This window comes from Ranitomeya variabilis, chromosome 4 (assembly GCF_051348905.1).
Source record: "Ranitomeya variabilis isolate aRanVar5 chromosome 4, aRanVar5.hap1, whole genome shotgun sequence".
NCBI lineage: Eukaryota > Metazoa > Chordata > Amphibia > Anura > Dendrobatidae > Ranitomeya > Ranitomeya variabilis.
The window spans coordinates 686,953,035-686,975,303 of record NC_135235.1 but is presented as its reverse complement, the minus strand read 5'-3'; the positions used below and the strand labels follow the sequence as shown (position 1 = coordinate 686,975,303).

At 44.4% G+C, this 22,269-nt stretch overlaps 1 protein-coding gene across 1 annotated transcript in view; it reads right to left on the bottom strand.

Moving 5' to 3' along the window:
• The window catches only part of LOC143767630 (uncharacterized), an 81,122-nt gene extending 59,476 nt beyond the window's left edge, over nt 1–21,646 (bottom strand). The window contains exon 1 of the mRNA XM_077256067.1: nt 21,269–21,646. Coding sequence (XP_077112182.1) covers nt 21,269–21,295 — 27 coding nt within the window. The 5' untranslated portion in view covers nt 21,296–21,646. The remainder of the gene's footprint in view (nt 1–21,268) is intronic.
• Nucleotides 21,647–22,269: the final 623 nt, after the last annotated feature.

Sequence of the window (22,269 nt, the reverse complement as noted above, 5' to 3'; positions counted from 1 at the left end):
GCTGAAGGTGAGAGACCTGAAACAACATATGTCCCTGGGGAACAACAAGAAGGAGGGGGCCAGTCGCAGAGCAGTGGGGAGGAACAGAGATCCCCTGATGTGGATGCACGTGCTGACCAGCTTGAACATCAGACACACTAGACATAGCAGAGCCGACGCTCAAAGATATATTCTCTGTGGTGATGTACAACAAGTCTGCCCTTGCAGCTCTGAACAGTCGTGTGGATGAATTAAAGGGAGAGATGGTTGCTATTAATGCTGCAGTGCGCAAAGTTGAACAGAGAGTGGAGGTGGTGGAAGAACGTCTGGGGAGCGCTGAAGACCAGGTTAATGAACTGTTGAAAAGGGAAAAAAAGTATGTGCAGCGTATAGCTGAACTGGAATTTAAAACTGATGATCTTGAGAACCGCTCCCGCAGGAGTAACCTGAGGATTGTGGGGGTGCCAGAAAAAGCGGAAGGAAATAACCCCACTGAGTACATTGAGTCATGGCTGAAAAACACTGTAGGAGGGGACGGTCTCACTAAAATGTTTTCCGTTGAAAGGGCACATCGTGTGCCCACTAGACCCCTGCCCCCAGGATCAGCCCCAAGAGTCATCTTGGCTAAAGTTCTGAATTATCGGGACCGGGATACCCTGCTGAGGAAAGCCAGGAACTGTGCAGATCTAACCATAGACGGCAATCGCATCTCCATCTACCCAGATTATTCTGCTGCCGTCCAAAAGCTCCGAATGACGTTTGGAGAAGTCAAAAGGCGACTACGAGACTTGGATTTGCGCTATTCAATGATTTACCCAGCTAGACTGAGAGTCGCTGCATTGGATCGGGTGCACTTTTTTTAGAATCCAGAGGAAGCGACACACTGGCTGGATTCTAACACCAAAAATATCAGAGCGGAACGGTCCCGCTGAAGCAGACTCTGAGTGAAGTGGAAACAGTGATTACCTGTCATTCAGTTTGAATTTGATAAGTTAAAGGGAACCTGTCACCACGTTTTTGGAAGATGGGATAAAAATAGCGTTAAATAGGGGCAGAGGTGGGCATTACATTAGTGTGTGTGTTATGCGTTTATTACCCACCTAAGTTGCCGAAATAACTTTGCAAAGTCTCCGTTTTCGCCTGTCAATCAGGCTGGTCAGGTCACATGGGCGTGGTGTCTTCACCCAGATTTGGCGTAGTTTTCCGTTGGTGGCGTAGTGGTGTGCGCATGCCCAAAGTCCGGAATCCTCTTCCAGGGGATTTAAAATAGCGCGGTGTTCGTTATTGCATTGGTGATCGGTGGGCGCGGCCATCTTCCTTTGGCCGCGCGTGCGCAGAAGCGGCGCTCTGCTGGCCGCGGCTTCAGGAAAATGGCCGCGGGATGCCGCGCGTGCGCAGATGGATATCGCGGCGGCCATTTTCCTGAAGCCGCGGCCAGCAGAGCGCCGCTTCTGCGCACGCGCGGCCAAAGGAAGATGGCCGCGCCCACCGATCACCAATGCAATAACGAACACCGCGCTATTTTAAATCCCCTGGAAGAGGATTCCGGACTTTGGGCATGCGCACACCACTACGCCACCAACGGAAAACTACGCCAAATCTGGGGGAAGACAACGCCCATGCGACCTGACCAGCCTGATTGACAGGCGAAAACGGAGACTTTGCAAAGTTATTTCGGCAACTTAGGTGGGTAATAAACGCATAACACACACACTAATGTAACGCCCACCTCTGCCCCTATTTAACGCTATTTTTATCCCATCTTCCAAAAACGTGGTGACAGGTTCCCTTTAATGGTCATCTCTGAGATGACATAATGTTATGCTGGTATATGTGAGTTGTGTTCGGCGGCGCAACGGACATTGCAGTTTGATAAATGTGGACGGGAGAGTAGTTGGAGCATTGAGCTTGTATTGTTAGGCTGTAAAAACGCCCTCTTAGATCTCAAATAGAGAGGGAGAGTGAATTCTTATCAGCTTAAAAGTTGTGTGAGACAATCAATCTTTCGGGAGGGGGATGGAAGGGAAGGTTGGGAGTTATTTCAGTTGGAAGTTTGGGAAGGTGGGGGGGCGGGAGGGAAGGGCAAGGGGGGGGAGGACCGAGACCTCTTTTTTTAATGAGTCAAACGTTTGGTACTGTGATATATCATGGGGGGTAGAATTAAAATTCTAAGCTGGAACGTTAGGGGTCTCGCAAATGTCTCAAAGCGGGCCGCAATTCTACAATATCTGCTGAAACTGAGGCCCTCAGTGATATGCCTTCAAGAAACACACCTGGTAGAAGACAAAGTAGCTATATTACAAAAAAGATGGGTGAGGAAGGCTTATCACTCGACGTACTCAGCCTATGCTAGGGGAGTGTCGGTATTAATCCACTATTCTACTCCATATGAAGAAGTGGAGGTTATAATAGACAAAGATGGGCAATACGTGTTTATTGTATGTAAGATACTGCATAGATTATTATGTATAGTGTCTTTATATATCCCTCCACCGTTTTCAGGAAAAAAGATACAGGAAATTCTGGACATATCGGGGAAATGGACTGGAGTCCCGTTGCTTGTAATAGGAGACGTGAATAATATTGCAAATGATCATTGGGATAGGGGCAAACATACAGGGAACAGAGAGGAAGGGAATGTAACACCTTTTGGAAACTACATGAGGGAAATTGGATGGATAGACTTGTGGAGAGTTCGAAATATGGAAAACTACACTTACTCGTGCTACTCGGCGACGTATGGTTCCTTGTCTCACATTGATGTGGCTTTAGGAAATGAAGGGATGGATAACTTGGTGCAGGAAGTGGAATATTTGCCCAGAGTTCTATCGGATCATTGTCCTCTGATGGTATCTCTACAATTGGGAGAACAGGGGAGGTTGGCAGGTATGGGATGGAAAATTCACCCCTTTTGGTTACGGTTGCTGGATATGGGAAAGATAGGAGAGGAACTGGGTGAATTCTTTAGGATAAACGAAGGTAGTGCAGAGGGTCATATAGTTTGGGATACTATGAAGGCGTTTTTGAGAGGGATCTTATTCAGAGAAGTATCTCGATTTAAGACTAGGTCTCAAAAACTAGATAAAGCAGTGATGGAGGAATTAAGGGCAGCAGAGGAGGCATTGGGGGCACAGTGTTCCAAAGCTACGCAGACCCGCATGAGAGTGGCCCAGTCGGAGGTTAATAAACTTCACATCCGTAAGGCAGAGAGACTGCGGGCATTTCAGAACGAGGCATTCTATGCGGAGGGTGAGAAAGTGGGGCACCTGCTCTCAGTCGTAGCTTCGGCACAACGGGAATCCTCGCATGTATACGCAATTAAAACAAAGGAAGGTAATGTGGTTACACAAGTGGATCACATTTTGGATGTATTTAAACAATTTTACAGTGAGTTATACTCCTCTAAGATACATAAAGGTCAAGAGGAGATGGACAGGTATATGAGTGCGATTAAGCTTCCTAGACTAGGTGAGGAAGATAGAGAATGGATGGATAGGCCGATGGCGGCGGAGGAACTGAGGGTGGCACTGGCGGATATGGCGGGTAATAAGGCCCCGGGGGCGGACGGCATTCCGGTAGAGGTGTACAAAACTTTTAATGAAGAAATAATAACTAAATTGGAGAAGGTATTTAATGAGTCGTTGGAGAGGGGAATACTACCTACATCTATGAGAGAGGCCATTGTAGTGGTCATTCCTAAAGCTGATAAGGATCCGCTGAATCCGGAGTCCTACAGACCAATCTCACTCCTTACGGCGGATATAAAGATTTTGGCGAAGGCCTTGGCCAACAGACTAACCCATGTGATTGATAAAGTAATCCACCCAGATCAATCTGGATTTATGCCCAACAAATCTACAGCAATCAATTTAAGGAGACTATATTTAAATATGCAAATTCCAGCCGAAAATGCTGGAAAGAGAGTGGTGGTGTCTTTGGATGCCCATAAGGCCTTTGATTGTGTAGAATGGAATTACTTGTGGTCAGTTTTGTTGTGCCTTGGGTTCGGGCCTAAGTTTATATCTTGGTTGGGTTTGCTATACTCCTCTCCAATGGCAAAAATTAGAGTAAATAATAAATTATCTGATAGTTTCTCATTGCATAGGGGTACAAGGCAAGGGTGCCCATTGTCTCCGTTGCTATTTGCCCTAGCTGTGGAACCCTTGGCCGCTAAAATAAGGGAGGCACGAGACATAAAAGGATTTGTCTATGGAATGAAGGAGGAGAAGGTGTCTCTGTATGCTGACGATATTTTGTTATTTTTGGGGGACTCAGGGGAGAATCTGGATAACGCGGTGGCATTAATTGAGGAATTTGGGGAATTCTCTGGACTCAAAAAAAATTGGGACAAATCGTGCATTATGCCCATCGATGAGGTAGAAAGGGGTACAGGGGAGGTGGAAATGTCAGCAAAATTGAAGGTAGTTTCGAAATTTAAATATTTGGGGATACAAATCGCCCTTCCTCTGACGAGGTTTGAAGAACTTAATCTAAGCCCTCTGCTACAAAAAATACGTACAAAAATTTCGGCGTGGAACAAACTACATCTCTCTGTAATTGGAAGAGTGAACCTTTTGAAGATGATTGTGATGCCACAGCTGTTGTATGTACTGCATAATTCTCCAATTTGGATTCCGCAGAGTAGGTTCCATAAAATCAAATCGCTGTTTGGCGAACTAATATGGGGGGGGAAAGCCCAAGGTTTAAACAAGAAACTTTGCAGAGGCCAAAGGCGGAAGGGGGCTTGGCACTCCCTAACCCTTGGGTATATTTTTTATCAGCACAATGCCAGCTTATTGGAGGATGGGGGGAGGAGACGGAAAAGGGGTAATCGCCCAGTAGTTTGAGATATTTGTTTGGAAAATGGCTTCTGGGTGAGAGTTTGGAAGGGGGGCAATTTTTTAAACTGGATTCTCTGTTTCCTACTGTTCTCCTAATTCATAAGGTATGGGAAAAAGTTAAACAGATTAGGGGTGTCACAGGCCTTACCAAATACTCACCTATATGGGATAATATAAACTTACAAGAATTTAAGCAAATGGAAGGATATGGGCCATGGAGAGAGGCAGGAATTAGAAAGATGGGTCAGCTACTGGGTCAAGGGGGACTTAAGTCATTTGTGGAGTTACAAACAGAATTCCAGTTATCACATTTAAATTTATATCATTATAAAAGAATTCAGCATGCTTATCGGTCGCAATGTCAGAGAAAACTTATTGAGATCCAGATTGATATCACGCTGGCTTCCATTTTGGAGAACAGCGGGAAAAGGGGGGCTATTTCAGAAGTGTATAGAGATTTATTATTCACCTTTCTAGTCAAACATCCCATCAAGTCTAGAGTGAAATGGGAAGCTGAATTGGGAGAGTTAAATGATGACAGATGGGAATCTATTTTAGAATATGTGACTAAGATCTCTATGAGCGAACCTGGGAGGATGTCTCAATTATATGTGATTCATAGAGCTTACAGAACTCCTGATAAGACTGTTCAAGATGGGATTGAGGTCTGATTCCGAGTGTCCACGATGTTCGCAAGAACAGGCAGACATGTTACACATGCTGTGGCACTGCCCTAGATTGTCTGCCTTCTGGACATTTGTATTGAATCGGATTGAATTGGTATATAGATGTGTCATTCCCAGAGACCCTTTGGTCTGTATATTAGGTTATATGGAAGAAATAGCAGTGGTATCTATATTTAAACTGGCGATTGCTAGATTGTTGTTCATAGCAAGGAAATTGATAGCTCGGTTCTGGATCAGGGAGGAGCCTCCGACTAGAAGAGACTTTCTTACGCAGGCGGACCATATAATTTTATTGGAAAAAAGTATCTATACTAAGAGAAATAAACTAGATGTATTTCAAAAGATTTGGCAGCCATGGATAGAATGGAATTAGAATTGTGGGGAGGATGCATAATGTTATAGATGATGTTCATACTATACAACTGTATTTGAATTGGGGAAGGAATATTAGATGGGAATTTGGGAAAGCATTAAAGGGGTCTCGAAGCGGGGGGGGGGGGATAGGGAGGAAAAAGGGGGGGGGAGTTATGTTCATAAAATATATGATTATCTGTGAATAACAGCTTGATGTCATTTGTTATCATTGATTTTCCTTAATAAAAATTTATCTGATTTAAAAAAAAAGGAACCGAGATGAGATCCTCAGACCCCTTGTGAGACCATATGCTGGTGCGGTTGGCCCTGGGTTCCTCCTAATGCAGGACAATGCCAGACCTCATGTTGCTGGAGTGTGTCAGCAGATCCTGCAAGATGAAGCCATTGAAGCTATTGACTGGCCCGCCCATTCCCCAGACCTGAATCTGATTGAACACATAAGGGATATCATGTCTCGCACCATCCACCAACGTCTGACACAGACTGTCCAGGAGTTGGGGATGCTTTAGTCCAGGTCTGGGAGGAGATCCCTCAGGAGACCATCCGACGCCTTATCAGGAGCATGCCCACGCATTTTAGGGTGATCATACAGGCACGTGGAGGCCACACGCGCTACTGAGCATCATTTCCTTATCTTGAGGCATTTCCGCTGAAGTTGGATCAGCCTGTAACTTCATTTTCCACTTTGATTTTGAGCATCACTCCAACTCCAGACCTCCGTGGGATATTAGTTGTGATTTACGTTGATCATTTTTAGGTTTTATTGTTCTCAACACATTCCACTATGTAATGAATACAGATTTACAACTGGAATATTTAATTCAGTGATATCTAGGATGTGGGATTTTATCGTTCCCCTTATTTTTTTGAGTAGTGTATACGTCTATACTATGTGTAGATATTTATTTTATTCTAACATGTCAGTGTGATTCTACATTACACAGCACTGAATTGCCGGCTTTTCTATAGGACACCGGTGCTTATTTTTCGCAAATCACACTGATGGTCCGTGTGGTGTGAGTTTTTCTCGCACCCATAGACTTTCATTGGCGAGTCTCGGACGATATACGATGCAAATCACAGCAGGCTGTGATTTCTCTCGCACATATAATACGGCCGAGAAAACAACGGATGATGAGAGATGCCCCATAGATTAACATTGGTCCGAGTGCTATGCGATTTTTTCTCACATAGCACTCATCCCTATTCCTCTCTAGTGTGACTCTGGCCTGATACGTTTCCTTGGTTCCCGTCTTTCATAGTTGGGTCTTTTGTATCTATCAGCGGAAAAGGAACAAAACCATTGTGATTCTTATAAGGAGGCAACAAAAAACCCCTAAATATAACATTTTATAACAACCACACAATTTGTGACTCTTCAGGGTAAATCGCTATCTCAACATTGGATTAGAGCTGATACTATGAAGCTAAAGTGACTAAACAGAATTTCTTACAAAGTTGCCGTGTGCACTACTGGAAGGGATGGTGCTAAGGTTAGGTTCCCACACCTTCTTAAACCATAATCAAAAAGAACCTAGCACTCAACTTGATGCCTTTAGAGTGAGTTTAATTGTAGTGGTACACAATAAACGTTTCGGTCCTACACCTGGACCTTCGTCAGTAACGTACTGCAAAGTAGAAAGGGGACGAAAGGGTCGGAAGACACTAAGAAACGGCGTCTTAAAACTGAACCACACAAGAGCGGTACTGTGGAGACCGTGGCTGGTTGTGGCGGGAGCAGACACGGATTCCACCGCTGTGTGCTCCCGCCACAACCAGCCACGGTCTCCACAGTACCGCTCTTGTGTGGTTCAGTTTTAAGACGCCGTTTCTTAGTGTCTTCCGACCCTTTCGTCCCCTTTCTACTTTGCAGTACGTTACTGACGAAGGTCCAGGTGTAGGACCGAAACGTTTATTGTGTACCACTACAATTAAACTCACTCTAAAGGCATCAAGTTGAGTGCTAGGTTCTTTTTGATTATGATTAAACAGAATTTCTGTCACCTCCATAAAGAGGCACTTTTCCATGTTTGTCAGAACTGTCCGAGGACTATTAGAGGTGATAGTTTTCCCCAATTAGAAGGGACACCTGTGGATATTGGGGTCTTTACCTGCTACAATTCTGATTTACTCGGTAAAGTGCTGGAATCAATTTCTCCCAAAGGGTTAAATGACATCTGTAACTTCAGTGTCTTTCTATGAAGCTTCTTCTCCGAACTTTCTTCTTCTGTTTTGTGCTGTATTTCTATTACTCTCCGGAATCTGGAATGTATTAAGTCCTATAGAAACTGCGGAGAAAGAATCATTTCTAACTCTGTGTTTCCAGGATTCTTCTTGTGGGAATTGGCTGCGATATCCCCTGTGCAATATATTTTTAGTATTAAAGGGAACCTGTCATCAGATTTGGCTAATACGAGTTAAGGCCACTGCCTTTCAGGGCTTATCTACGACATTCTATAATGCTGTATATAAGCCCCCGATCTGACCTGCACGAGAAGAAAAATAACTTTTATTATAGTCACCTGCGGGGCGGTCTGGTCTGAGGAATGTCGCAGGTCTTGGTCCGGCACCTCCCATCTTCTTGCGTTGCCGCCCTCCTGCTTGCTTCATGGATCCAGGGCATCACGCTCCTGCACAGGCGCCAGGAAAAGTTAGAGAGGCCCAGCACCTGTGCACAGCAGTTCTTTGCTCAGCCCTCATCAGGGCAGATAAGTATGTCTGCGTGTGAGCGTGATTCCGGGAAGCCAAGAAGCAAGCAGGAGTGCGCCCCGCAGGTGACTATAATAAAAGTTAGTTTTCTTCTCTTGCAGGTCGGATCGAGGGCTTACCTACAGCATTATAGAATGCTGTGAATAAGCCCTGAAAGGTGGTGGCAATAACTCGTATAGGCCAAAGCTGGTGACAGATTTGCTGTAATAACTAATAATCATGTCACTATGGACGTGTGGTGGTTGTTTGTTTCTTTCCTTATTTTATTGTTTCATTTATTTTCTTTATGTCACGTACAGTGGGTACAGAAGGTATTCAGACCCCTTGAAATTATTCACTATTTCATTGCAGCCATTTGGTAAATTCAAAAAAGTTTCTATTTTTCTCATTAATGTACACTCTGCACCAAATCTTGACTGAAAAAAAAGAAATGTAGAAATTTTTGCAAATTTATTAACCCCTTAAGCCCCTAGGGTGGTTTGCACGTTAATGACCGGGCCAATTTTTACAATTCTGACCACTGTCCTTTTATGAGGTTATAACTCTGGGACGCTTCAACGGATCTTGGCAATTCTGACATTATTTTCTCATGACATATTGGGCTTCATGATAGTGGTAACATTTCTTCGATATAACTTGCGTTCACTTGTGAAAAAAAAACAGAAATTTGGCGAACATTTTGCAACTTTCCAACTTTGAATTTTTATGCCCTTAAATCACAGAGATATGACACACAAAATAATTAATAAGTAACATTTCCCACATGTCTACTTTACATCAGCACAATTTTGGAACCAAATTTTTTTTTTGCTAGGGAGTTAAGGGTTAAAATTTGACCAGCAATTTCTCTTTTTTACAACACCAATATTTTTTAGGGACAACATCACATTTGAAGTCATTTTGAGGGGTCTATATGATAGAAAATAACCAAGTGTGACACCATTCTAAAAACTGCACCCCTCAAAGTGCTCAAAACCACATTCAAAAAGTTTATAAACCTTTCAGGTGTTTTACAGAAATTTTTGGAATGTTTCAAGAAAAATGAACATTTAACTTTTTTTCACAAAAAATTTACTTCAGCTCCAATTTGTTTTATTTTACCAAGGGTAACAGGAGAAAATGGACACCAATATTTGTTGTACAATTTGCCCTGAGTACGCTGATACCCCATATGTGGGGGTAAACCACTGTTTGGGTGCATGGCAGAGCTCGAAACGGAAGGAGCGCCGTTTGACTTTTCAATGCAAAATTGACTGGAATTGAGATGGGACGCCATGTTGTCTTTGGAGAGCCCCTGATGTGCCTAAACATTGAAACCCCCCACAAGTGACACCATTTTGGAAAGTAGACCCCCTAAGGAACTTATCTAGGTGTGTGGTGAGCACTTTAACCCACCAAGTGCTTCACAGAAGTTTATAATGCAGAGCCGTCAAAATAAAAAAATCACATTTTTTTCACACATATGATGTTTTTGCCCCCAATTTTTTATTTTCCCCAGGGTAAGAGAAGAAATTGGACCCCACAAGTTCTTGTGCCATTTGTTCTGAGTACACCGATAGCCTATATGTTGGGGTAAACCACTGTTTGGGCGCATGGCAGAGCTCGGAAGGGAAGGAGCGCCATTTGACTTTTCAATGCAAAATTGACAGGAATTGAGATGGGACGCCATGTTGTCTTTGGAGAGCCCCTGATGTGCCTAAACATTGAAACCCCCCACAATTGACACCATTTTGGAAAGTAGACCCCCTAAGGAACTTTTCTAGATGTGTGGTGAGCACTTTGACCCACCAAGTGCTTCACAGAAGTTTATAATGCAGAGCCGTCAAAATAAAAAATCATATTTTTTCACAAATATGATCTTTTCGCCCCCAATTTTTTATTTTCCCAAGGGTAAGAGAAAAAATTGGACATTAAAAGTTGTTGTGCCATTTGTCCTGAGTACGCAGATACCCCATATGTGGGGGTAAACCACTGTTTGGGCGCATGGCAGAGGAAGGGAAGGAGCGCTGTTTGACTTTTCAATGCAAAATTGACAGGAACTGAGATGGGACACCATGTCACGTTTGGAGAACCCCTGATGTGCCTAAAACATTGAAACCCACCACAAGTGACACCATTTTGGAAAGTAGACCCCCTAAGGAACTTATCTAGATGTGTTTTGACAGCTTTGAACCCCCAAGTGTTTCACTACATTTTATAACGCAGAGCCGTGAAAATAATTTTTTTTTTTTTTTTTCACAAAAATTATTTTTTAGCCCCCAGTTTTGTATTTTCCCTAGGGTAACATGAGAAATTCGACCCCAAAAGTTGTTGTCCAATTTGTCCTGAGTATGCAGATACCCCATATGTAGAGGGGAACCACCGTTTGGGCGCATGGCAGAGCTCGGAAGGGAAGGAGCACCTTTTGTTATGCAGACTTAGATGGATTGGTCTGCAGGCGTCACGTTGCATTTGCAGAGCCCCTGATGCACCTAAACAGTAGAAATCCCCCACAAATGACCCCATATTGGAAACTATAGACCCCACAAGGAACTTATCTAGATGTGTTGTGAAAACTTTGAACCCCCAAGTGTTTCACTACAATTTATAACGCAGAGTCGTGAAAATAAAAATTAAGTTTTTTCCCACATAAATGTTTTTTTAGCCCCCCAAATTTTTATTTTCTTAAGGGTAACAAGAGAAATTGGCCCCCAAGAGTTATTGTCCAATTTGTCCTGAGTATGCGGATACCCATATGTTGGGGTAAACCCCTGTTTTGGCACACGGGAGAGCTCGGACGGTAAGGAACATTGTTTTACTTTTTCAATGCAGAATTGGCTGGAATTGAGATCGGACGCCATGTCTCGTTTGGAGAGCCCTGATGTGCCTAAACAGTGGAAACTGTTGTGAATTCCGTTCTCGGACTCCCTCCTGGTCGTGAATGGTACTTCGGTGAGTTCCGTCCTTGGACTCCCTCTGGTGGCCTTGAGTGGAACTGCTGGTCCTTGAGGTTGGCTTGCTCAGCTGGCCTCGTTTATTGCTATGCTGGCTTCTCTATTTAACTCCACTCAGATCGTTACTTCATGCCAGCTGTCAATGTCCCAGTACTGGTTCAGATCTCTCTTGGATTTTTCTGATGACCTGTCTACTCCAGCAGAAGCTAAGTCCCTGCTAGTTCATTTGTTGTTCATTGCGTACTGAATATATTTCTTAGTACTTGCTAAGTTCTAGTCCAGCTTGCTATCATGATATTGCCTTGCTAGCTGGAAGCTCTGGGGTGCAGAGTGGCACCTCCACACCGTGAGTCGGTGCGGGGGTCTTTTTGCACACTCTGCGTGTTTTTTTGTAGTTTTTTGTGCTGACCGCATAGATCCCTTTTCTATCCTCTGTCTATTTAGTGAAGACTGGCCTCCTTTGCTAAAACCTGTTTCATTCCTGTGTTTGTGACTTTCCTCTTAACTCACAGTCCATATTTGTGGGGGGCTGCCTTTTCCTTTGGGGAATTTCTCTGAGGCAAGGTAAGGCTTTATTTCCTATCTTTAGGGGTAGTTAGCTCTTAGGCTGTGAAGAGGCGTCTAGGGAGAGTTAGGTACGCTCCACGGCTATTTCTAGTGTGTGTGATAGGATTAGGGTTTGCGGTCAGCAGAGCTCTCACTTCCCAGAGCTTGTCCTGTCTTCTAGTCTAACCATCAGGTCATTCCAGGTGCTCCTAACCACCAGGTCCATAACAGGAAACCCCCAATTCTAACTGAAACCCTATCCCAAACACACCCCTAACCCTAATCCCAACCATAACCCTAACCACACCCCAAGCCCTGACACACCCCTAACCCTAATCCCAACCGTAAATGTAATCCAAACCCTAACCCTAACTTTAGCCCAACCCTAACCCAAATTTTAGCCCCAACCCTAACTCTAATTTTATCCCCAACCCTAACCCTAACTTTAGCCCCAGCCCTAACTGTAGCCCTAACCCCACCCCTAACCCCAACCATAGCCCCAACCATAGCCCTAACCCTAGCCCTAATGGGAAAATGGAAATAAATACATTTTTTTAATTGTTTATTTTTCCCTAACTAAGGGGGTGATGAAGGGGGGTTGATTTACTTTTATAGCGGGTTTTTTAGCTGATTTTTATGATTGACAGCTGTCACACACTAAAAGACGCTTTTTATTGCAAAAAATTTCCCTTCTGCTTTCAAACATGCCACAATCACGCCTACCTTTCTGGCCCAGATGTCACCTCTCTGCTGTCCAGAATCCCGGAGTGTCTATCAGCCATATCCTCCTTCTTCTCCTCTCGCTTCCTCAAACTCAATGTGGCCAAATCTGAACTCATCATCTTTCCTCCATCTCATAGATCTTCCATACCTGACTTATCTATTGCAATTAACGACATCACACTTTCCCCGTACCGGAAGTCCGCTGCCTCAGAGTAACCCTTGACTCTGCCCTGTTCTTCAAACTGCACGGCCAAGCTCTTTCCACCTCCTGTCGCCTCCAGCTCAAAAACATCTCCAGAATCCATCCTTTCCTCAACCGTCAATCTACTAAAATGTTTGTGCATGCCCTCATCATCTCCCACCTTGACTACTGCAACATCCTTTTCTGTGGCCTCCCTGCTAACACTCTTGCACCTCTCCCTGCACTGTAACCTCCCCACATTGGCAATGTGCCAATAAAGGGATTTTAATAAAATTTGTTTTTACCCTGTTGACACAACACACTTTTATAATCTCCACACATCTTACACATAACACCACATTATAAATTCACACACTAGTAAAACCAAAAGAATTATAATCATTACTATAAAACTATGCCTCTAGATAAAAAAAATCCTTGATGGGTGTAGCTTACAAAATGGGGTCACATATGGAGTATTGCCACTCTTTAGGCACATCAGGGGCTCTTCAAGCGCAACATGACGCCCGCAGACCATTCCATCAGTCTGAATTCCAAAACAATCTACTTTCCTTTCCAAGCATCCAAACAGTGGTTTTCACCCACATATAGGGTATTGGCGTACTCAGGAGAAATTGCACAACAACTTTTGTGATCCACTTTTTCTTTTTATTCTTGTGAAAATAAAAAAATCGTGCTAAAATATCATTTTTGTGGCTAAAAAGTTAAATGTTCATTTTTTCCTTCCACGTTTCTTCGGTTCCTGTGAAGCACCTGAAGGATTAATAAACTTCTTGAGTGGGTTTTTGAGCACTTTGAGGGATGCAGTTTTTACAGTGGTGTCACTTTTGGGTATTTTCTGTCAGATAGGCCCCTCAAAGTCACCTCAAATGTGATGTGGTCCTTAAAAAATTGTTTTGTAAATATGTTGTAAAAATGAGAAATCGATGGTCAACTTTTAACCCTTATAACCAAAAAATAAATAGGTTTCCAACATTGTGCTGATGTAAAGTAGACATGTGGAAAATGTTATTTATTAACTATTTTGTGTGATATATCTCTCTTATTTAAGGGCACAAGAATTCAAAGTTCGAAAATTGCAAAGTTTTCAAACTTTTTGACACATTTCCAATTTTTTCACAAATAAACATCATATTGAAGAAATTTTAGGACTATCATGAAGTACAATATGACATGAAGAAAACAATGTCATAATCACCAGGATCAATTTAAGCATCCAGGGTTATCACCTCACAAAGTGACAGTGGTGAAAAATGAAAAAATTGAAGTGGTCAGGAAAGTGAAAACAGGCTTTGGGCTGAAGGGGTTAAATACACCCTATAGCGCCACATGAAAGACACTAAAGGATACAACTTTATAATACTTAGGGGGCTGACAATAATCTAAGCGCTCCCTCCTATAACAGCTCTCCCTGACCTGCTTCCTGAGGACGGTGTGCCAAGCATCATGTCACTGGGTCTTCTATAAACCCGATAACGTGATGCAGCCGGACAGTCACAGTAATGCCAGTAGCCAACATGGCTGCAGCATCACCGTGTATGGCGGGCAATCCCCGCATGTTTATTGGCTGGGAACGCGAGCACGGTGCTCCATCACCTGCGATACTCCAGTAACAAGCTTGTCCGAGCCCCCGATGCCGGATCGAGTAGTGGAGAGCGGCTCCCTCATCACTAGTATCTACATAATTGTGCTGGAGCCGGGAGAGGAATCATCGCATTGTGGGAGAACTTCTCTGGGCTTCTGTCCTCTCATCCTGCAGTTTTCTGAATGGATCTAATGTGGCTGCATTCTGTCCACAGCTGTTATGCAGTAGCGTAGCTACTGGGGGGGAGAGGGGTTGGTTGCCCCAGCCCCCTGGGTTTTAAGGAGGCCCACCAGGAGCTACACTACTGTAATTGTATCGGTGTGCACAGCGCACCCATACAGTTACATTCTGCGGCAGTGCAGGGAGAATCGATCTCCCAGCTCTGCCGCCCCACTGCTATGAGGCACTTGAGCAGGCGGGGGGCCCAGTGCAAGCAAGGGGCCCCCCATCATCACAAGTTCAGCTCTATCGGCTAGATGCCGATACAGCTGACAACACTGATGAGAGAAGGAGCATTACCCTTTCTCTCCCATTATACCACTGTCAGCATCTGACTCCACCAACGCCGGCACTGACAGGTGGTCGCGATTACGTCATTACCTGGTGCCCGCTGTCTGGAGATGTGCGGGCACTCAGAGCAGTGGAGGAACCAGGAAGAAAGGTGAGTATTGGATTTATTTTTTTATGGGGCTTAATTATGCTATATAGGCTGCATTATATGAAGAGCTGCATTATGCTATAGAGGTTGCCTATGGGGTGCATTATATGAAGGGCTGCATTATGCTATAGAGGCTACCTATGGAGGTGCATTATATGAAGGGCTGCATTATGCTATAGAGGTTGCCTATGGGGTTGCATTATATGAAGGGCTGCATTATGCTATATAGGTTGCATATGGGGGTGCATTTTATGAAGAGCTGCATTATACTATAGAGGCTGCCTATGGGGGTGCATTATATGAAGGGCTGCATTATGCTATAGAGGTTGCCTATGGGGTGCATTATATGAAGGGTTGCATTATGCTATAGAGGTTGCCTATGGGGGTGCATTATATTAAGGGTTGTATAATACGATATAATGCACCCCATAGGCAGACTCTATTAAAGGTTTGGCAGATAAGAGATACGGCCATCACCTTTCAGGGCTAATAAACAGCATTCTATAATGCAGAATATCTGCCCCCAATCCAACCTGTGAGAGAAGAAAAATAACTTTTATTATACACACCTGTGGGGTGGTCTGGTCAGAGGGGTCTCGCTCTTTTAGGTCCAGTGCCTCCTATCTTATGATCACCGTCCTCCTTCTTGCTGCATGTGAATGATGCGTCTGCACCGTTCAGGTCAGAGGGCGCGATGATGCGATTAGTGTGCGCGCCGCCCTCTGCCTGAACAGTCAGTACGGAGGATGGAAGACAGAGCAGCGCCTGGAACGAGGAAGGTGACTATCGCAAGTGCCGGGGCCAGAGCGAAGAGAGGTGAGTATGTGATTTTTAAAAAAATTTTAATCGCAGCAACAGCATATGGGGCCACAATGTGTGGAGCATCTATGGGGCTACAATGTGTGGAGCATCTATGGGGCCACAATGTGTGGAGCATCTATGGGGCCACAATGTGTGGAGCATCTATGGGGCCACAATGTGTGGAGCATCTATGGGGCCACAATGTGTGGAGCATCTATGGGGCCACAATGTGTGGAGCATCTATGGGGCCACAATGTGTGGAGCATCTATGGGGCCACAATGTGTGGAGCATCTATGGGGCCACAATGTGTGGAGCATCTATGGGGCCACAATGTGTGGAGCATCTATGGGGTCACAATGTGTGGAGCATCTATGGGGCCACAATGTGTGGAGCATCTATGGGGCCACAATGTGTGGAGCATCTATGGGGCCACAATGTGTGGAGCATCTATGGGGCCACATTGTGTGGAGCATCTATGGGGCTACAACGTTTGGAGCATCTATGGGGCCACAACGTTTGGAGCATCTATGGGGCCACAATGTGTGGAGCATCTATGGGGCCACAATGTTTGGAGCATCTATGGGGCCACAATGTATGGGGCATAATGTGTGGATCATCTTATGGGGCCATCAACCTTTGTGCAGCATTGTATGGGGCAAATGTTTCTATAGAGCATCTTATGGGACCATTATTAACCTTTGTGCAGCATTATATGGGGCGTATTTTGTATGGAGCATCTTATGGGGCCATCATGAACTGTATGGAGCATTATATGGGGCTCTTGATTCAATATGGATAGTCAAAAGCACTTAACCTACTGATGTCTCAATTAATTTTACTTTTATTGGTATCTATTTTTATTTTTGACATTTACCGGTAGCTGCTGCATTTTCCACCCTAGGCTTATTCTCGAGTCAATAAGTTTTCCCAGTTTTTTGTGGCAAAATTAGGGGGTTCGGCTTATACTCGGGTCAGCTTATACTCGAGTATATAAGGTATATAGGTCAAAACTGGTGACGGGTTCCCTTCAAGGAATGCATTGTACTATAGAGGCTGCCTATTGCGTGTGGATTATATTAGCGGCTGCATTATGCTATAGAGTCTGCCTAGGGGGTGCATTTTATTAAGGGCTGCAGTATACTATAGAGACTACCTATGGGGGGCTGCATTATACTATAGAATCTGCCTATGGGAGAGTGCGTTATACAATATGGAGGCTGCCTATGGGGAGTGCATTATACTACATGGAGGCCTATGGGGAGTGCATTATACTATATAGTTTGCCTATGGGGAGTGCAGTATACTATATTGAGGACTAAATTACAACAATTCTCCACATGAAAAGGAGAAACACCGAGGCATCCATAAGATAATAAATGTACAATATTTTATTGAAAAATTCTTATTACATAACGTTGATAAACCCACGGATTAAATCCGTACAATAGGAAACTTGTTTAAAAACAAGCAACAACGGGCAAGAATGGAAATAGAATCTCATATATGGCATGTAAGAAATAAGGTATAATTATGACAATCAATTCCCCATATAATGAAAACCCATACAAAATAATTGTAATGTAAAAATACAATCTTGCTGCGGACCTAAAATAGTCATATAACGTGAAATAACAGCAAATACAATTATGATGGAACAAAGGGAATAGTCACGAGATATATAAAGCTAGATTCCAGGCTAAAGAAAAATGTACAATTGCAAAAAAGTGCAAGGTGCTAAAGATCAATAGTCTAAATAGACCTATTGATCACTTTTAGAAGCAAAAAATCTGTATCAATGATTATACAGTCATATGAAAAAGTTTGGGCACCCCTATTAATCTTAAGCTTAATGTTTTATAAAAATGGTTTATTTTGCAACACTGCCACTTCTGGCCTTAACAAGAACTGTACCTGTGTTCTTCCATTTCCTTACTATGTTCCTCACAGTGGAAATTGACAGGTTAAATCTCTGAGACAGCTTTTTGTATCCTTCCCCTGAACCACTATGTTGAATAATCTTTGCTTTCAGATCATTTTACAGTTGTTTTGAGGAGCCCATGATGCCACTCTTCAGAGGAGATTCAAACAGGAGAACAACTTGCAAGTGGCCACTTTAAGTAGCTTTTCTCATGATTGCATACACCTGGCTATGAAGTTCAAAGCTCAATGAGGTTACAAAACAAAAAAAAGTGCTTTAGTAAGTCAGTAAAAAGTAGGTAGGAGTATTTTAAACAAGAAAATGATAAGGGTGCCCATACTTATGCACCTGTCAAATTTTGTTTGAATGCAGATTGCACATTTTCTGTTAGCAAAATAAACCTCATTTCAAGGCAGAAACATTACTGTGTCCAACAGTTATTAGATATATGAAACTGAAATAGCTGTTGCAAAAAAAAACAATTTTTATAAAACATTAAGCTTAAGATTAATAGGGGTGCCCAAACTTTTTCATATGACTGTATAAACCTCAAAAATAAGAGGGAAAAAGGTACGCTGAAACAGTGTCACAAAGAAACCATTACTTGGACCCAGATAGCTTTGTATGAGATGAATGTAACTTACATGATCTATCAGGTATTGCACGTATTGCGCCCATGCCGCTACCCCGACAGCGCCGTTTCGCCTACCAGTCTTCTTCCATATGGGGGCAAATGTTATTTATTGTACGGATTTAATCCGTGGGTTTATCAACGTTATGTAATAAGAATTTTTCAATAAAATATTGTACATTTATTATCTTATGGATGCCTCTGTGTTTCTCCTTTTCATGTGGAGAATTGTTGTAATTTAGCTGTTTGTGAGGTTAACATATACTTTTGTGGGATTTTGGATTTTTATATTGAGGACTATATTGAGGATTGTCTGGTGCGTTATACTATATGGAGGCTATCTATGGGGTTATCATACAGTGTGGAGATTACAGTGTTGGAGCTATCAAATAGTTTGGGGGATACTAAGGGGTCATTATATATACAGTGAGGGGACATTAGACTGTATAAGAGAGCTTCATCCTGTGTATAGGGGAGCTGTACAGGGGGAGACTCGGGACATTGTAAAATGTAAAGTGGGCACTTATTGTTATAGGGGAACTCAGGTTACTGTGACTGTCAAAGGAGCACACAGGGCAATATTACTTTCTAGGGGGCAAAATGTGTTTTCTAGGGCACCTGCACCCGCTATTACTATATTAAAAAATGGTTGCTTTTGAATTTAGAGGGCGCAGAGAACCACACAGAAGGTGCAGTAATAGGGACACATACGGCAGCAGCAGCTCAGTATTGGGGTATCAGGGGCAGTAATAGGGACACATACGGCAGCAGCGGCTCAGTATTGGGGTATCAGGGTCAGTAATAGGGACACATACGGCAGCAGCGGCTCAGTATTGGGGTATCAGGGGCAGTAATAGGGTCACATACGGCAGCAGCGGCTCAGTATTGCGGTATCAGGGGCAGTAATAGGGACACATACGGAAGCAGCGGCTCAGTATTGGGGTATCAGGGGCAGTAATAGGGACACATACGGCAGCAGAGGCTCAGTATTGGGGTATCAGGGGCAGTAATAGGGACACATACGGCAGCAGAGGCTCAGTATTGGGGTATCAGGTGCAGTAATAGGGACACATACGGCAGCAGAGGCTCAGTATTGGGGTATCAGGTTCAGGAATAAGGACACATACGGCAGCAGTGGCTCAGTATTGGGGTATCAGGGGCAGTAATAGGGACACATACGGCAGCAGAGGCTCAGTATTGGGGTATCAGGTTCAGGAATAAGGACACATACGGCAGCAGTGGCTCAGTATTGGGGTATCAGGGGCAGTAATAGGGACACATACGGCAGCAGTGGCTCAGTATTGGGGTATCAGGTGCAGTAATAAGGACACATACGGCAGCAGTGGCTCAGTATTGGGGTATCAGGGGCAGTAATAGGGACACATATGGCAGCAGCGGCTCAGTATTGGGGTATCAGGGGCAGTAATAGGGACACATATGGCAGCAGCGGCTCAGTATTGGGGTATCAGGGGCAGTAATAGGGACACATATGGCAGCAGCGGCTCACTATTGGGGAATCAGGGGCAGTAATAGGGACACATACGGCAGCAGTGGCTCAGTATTGGGGTATCAGGGGCAGTAATAGGGACACATACGGTAGCAGTGGCTCAGTATTGGGGTATCAGGTGCAGTAATAAGGACACATACGGCAGCAGTGGCTCAGTATTGGGGTATCAGGGGCAGTAATAGGGACACATATGGCAGCAGCGGCTCAGTATTGGGGTATCAGGGGCAGTAATAGGGACACATATGGCAGCAGCGGCTCACTATTGGGGAATCAGGGGCAGTAATAGGGACACATACGGCAGCAGTGGCTCAGTATTGGGGTATCAGGGGCAGTAATAGGGACACATACGGTAGCAGTGGCTCAGTATTGGGGTATCAGGTGCAGTAATAAGGACACATACGGCAGCAGCGGCTCAGTATTGGGGTATCAGGGGCAGTAATAGGGACACATATGGCAGCAGCGGCTCAGTATTGGGGTATCAGGTGCAGTAATAGGGACACATATGGCAGCAGCGGCTCAGTATTGGGGTATCAGGTGCAGTAATAGGGACACATATGGCAGCAGCGGCTCAGTATTGGGGTATCAGGTGCAGTAATAGGGACACATATGGCAGCAGCGGCTCAGTATTGGGGTATCAGCAGGATGAGGAGGTTGTGCAGGTTGGGAATAGATGGTGAAGGGGCTGCAATATGAGAAGTGAAATGTGTCTTTGTTGTATTCTCTGCAGACGAGTTGTAGCTGGAAGAAATTGTCATGTCGGTCTGGGCCAGATGGAAAAGACGGGAAAAGTGAATGATTCCATCAGAAAGATCAGCGGTAAGTCATTATCTGTAACTGTGCTGTGATCTGTTATATGTTCTGCAGGGCTGGTATCTACCACTGACCTTATGGCGGTAATATCCATATTGGTCTTTATATAGAGATTATTTTAAGTAACAGCGCGGTCATCTGCTGAGGTTCTCCTCCACTATTAGGGGGCGTCACCCAGCTGTAATCACGGTTACCTGGTTAGGGGCCCACTCAGAAGTTTTGCCCCCCTGAACCAAAACCCTAGCTACGCCTCTGCGTTACATCACTGTTCACACCACACAGAGAGCTCAAAAGAGCCTCAGTGCTGAAAGGGTTAATGTCCCTCCTCCCTGCACCCAGTAATGGGGAATCTCCAGCACCTACCTCCACCTGCAGAGCCGCACTCCACATATATGGCCACTCTGTGCACACAGGACCTGTGATGAGGTCACAGGAGGGGAGGAGTCAGGGGTCACATGATCAGGGGCCTCAGGACTCTGCTGTGCTGACAAGTATTCAGCTTCTCTGCTGCTGCTGCTCCTTTAAGAACAGGTAACGTTACAAAAGTAGAACAATTCCCCCATTAAGTGATTGGATCCCCCCAGACCTTTCATGGACCTTAGTGATATTACAGACGGGAGATTCCAAGAGCGCTAGATTCAGGGGTAATCCTAGTGCTGACTGAGCCGTGCGCCTCCATCTAAGAGAGCGGCCACAACCCCAGACGATGCAGCGGCCGGAGCAATGTTATTGATGGAGGGAATTTCTGAGAGCAGCAAATTAATAAGAATGTTTTACCGGAACCTCCTGGGCATCAAGAAAAACCGTCTCCTATTCCCACCTGGAATCTGAGCCATAATTGCCAAATCCCCCGATCTGTGGTCATCAACCAGAAGAGGCTTATTTACTGGGACAAATCCCCTCATCTTCCCCAAATCCTGGCTTTTCTCTTCCAGAATATCTCTGCCCATAACACAAAGGCTGGTGGAGCTGGTGCTGGTGACCTGATGCTATTAGAGGGTCACTACTGACACATTGGCTCCTTTCTTCTAGAGTCAGGAGGACTGTGGTGGATCTGTCGGCAGTGACATTTAGGGCTAAGTCCGGATGACCTCTCCTGTGCTCTCTATGGATATCTGTGTATTTGTCCCACAGAGCCCGGGGATTGGAAGGTGCACAGGTTGTAGTTATTATAGGGCGCAGGTTAGAAGATGAGGAGGAAAGCGAGTGAGGGACGCCTCCTGCAATGTCAGGTCCCAGTGTGGACCATCCTCCATCAGACCACACTTTTGGCATGGCCTCCCTGTAAGTGTTTGTTGGTTCGGCTGTATGTACAGAAGACGCTCGCTCTCCACCTTGGCATACAGATCTACTATACATTGATG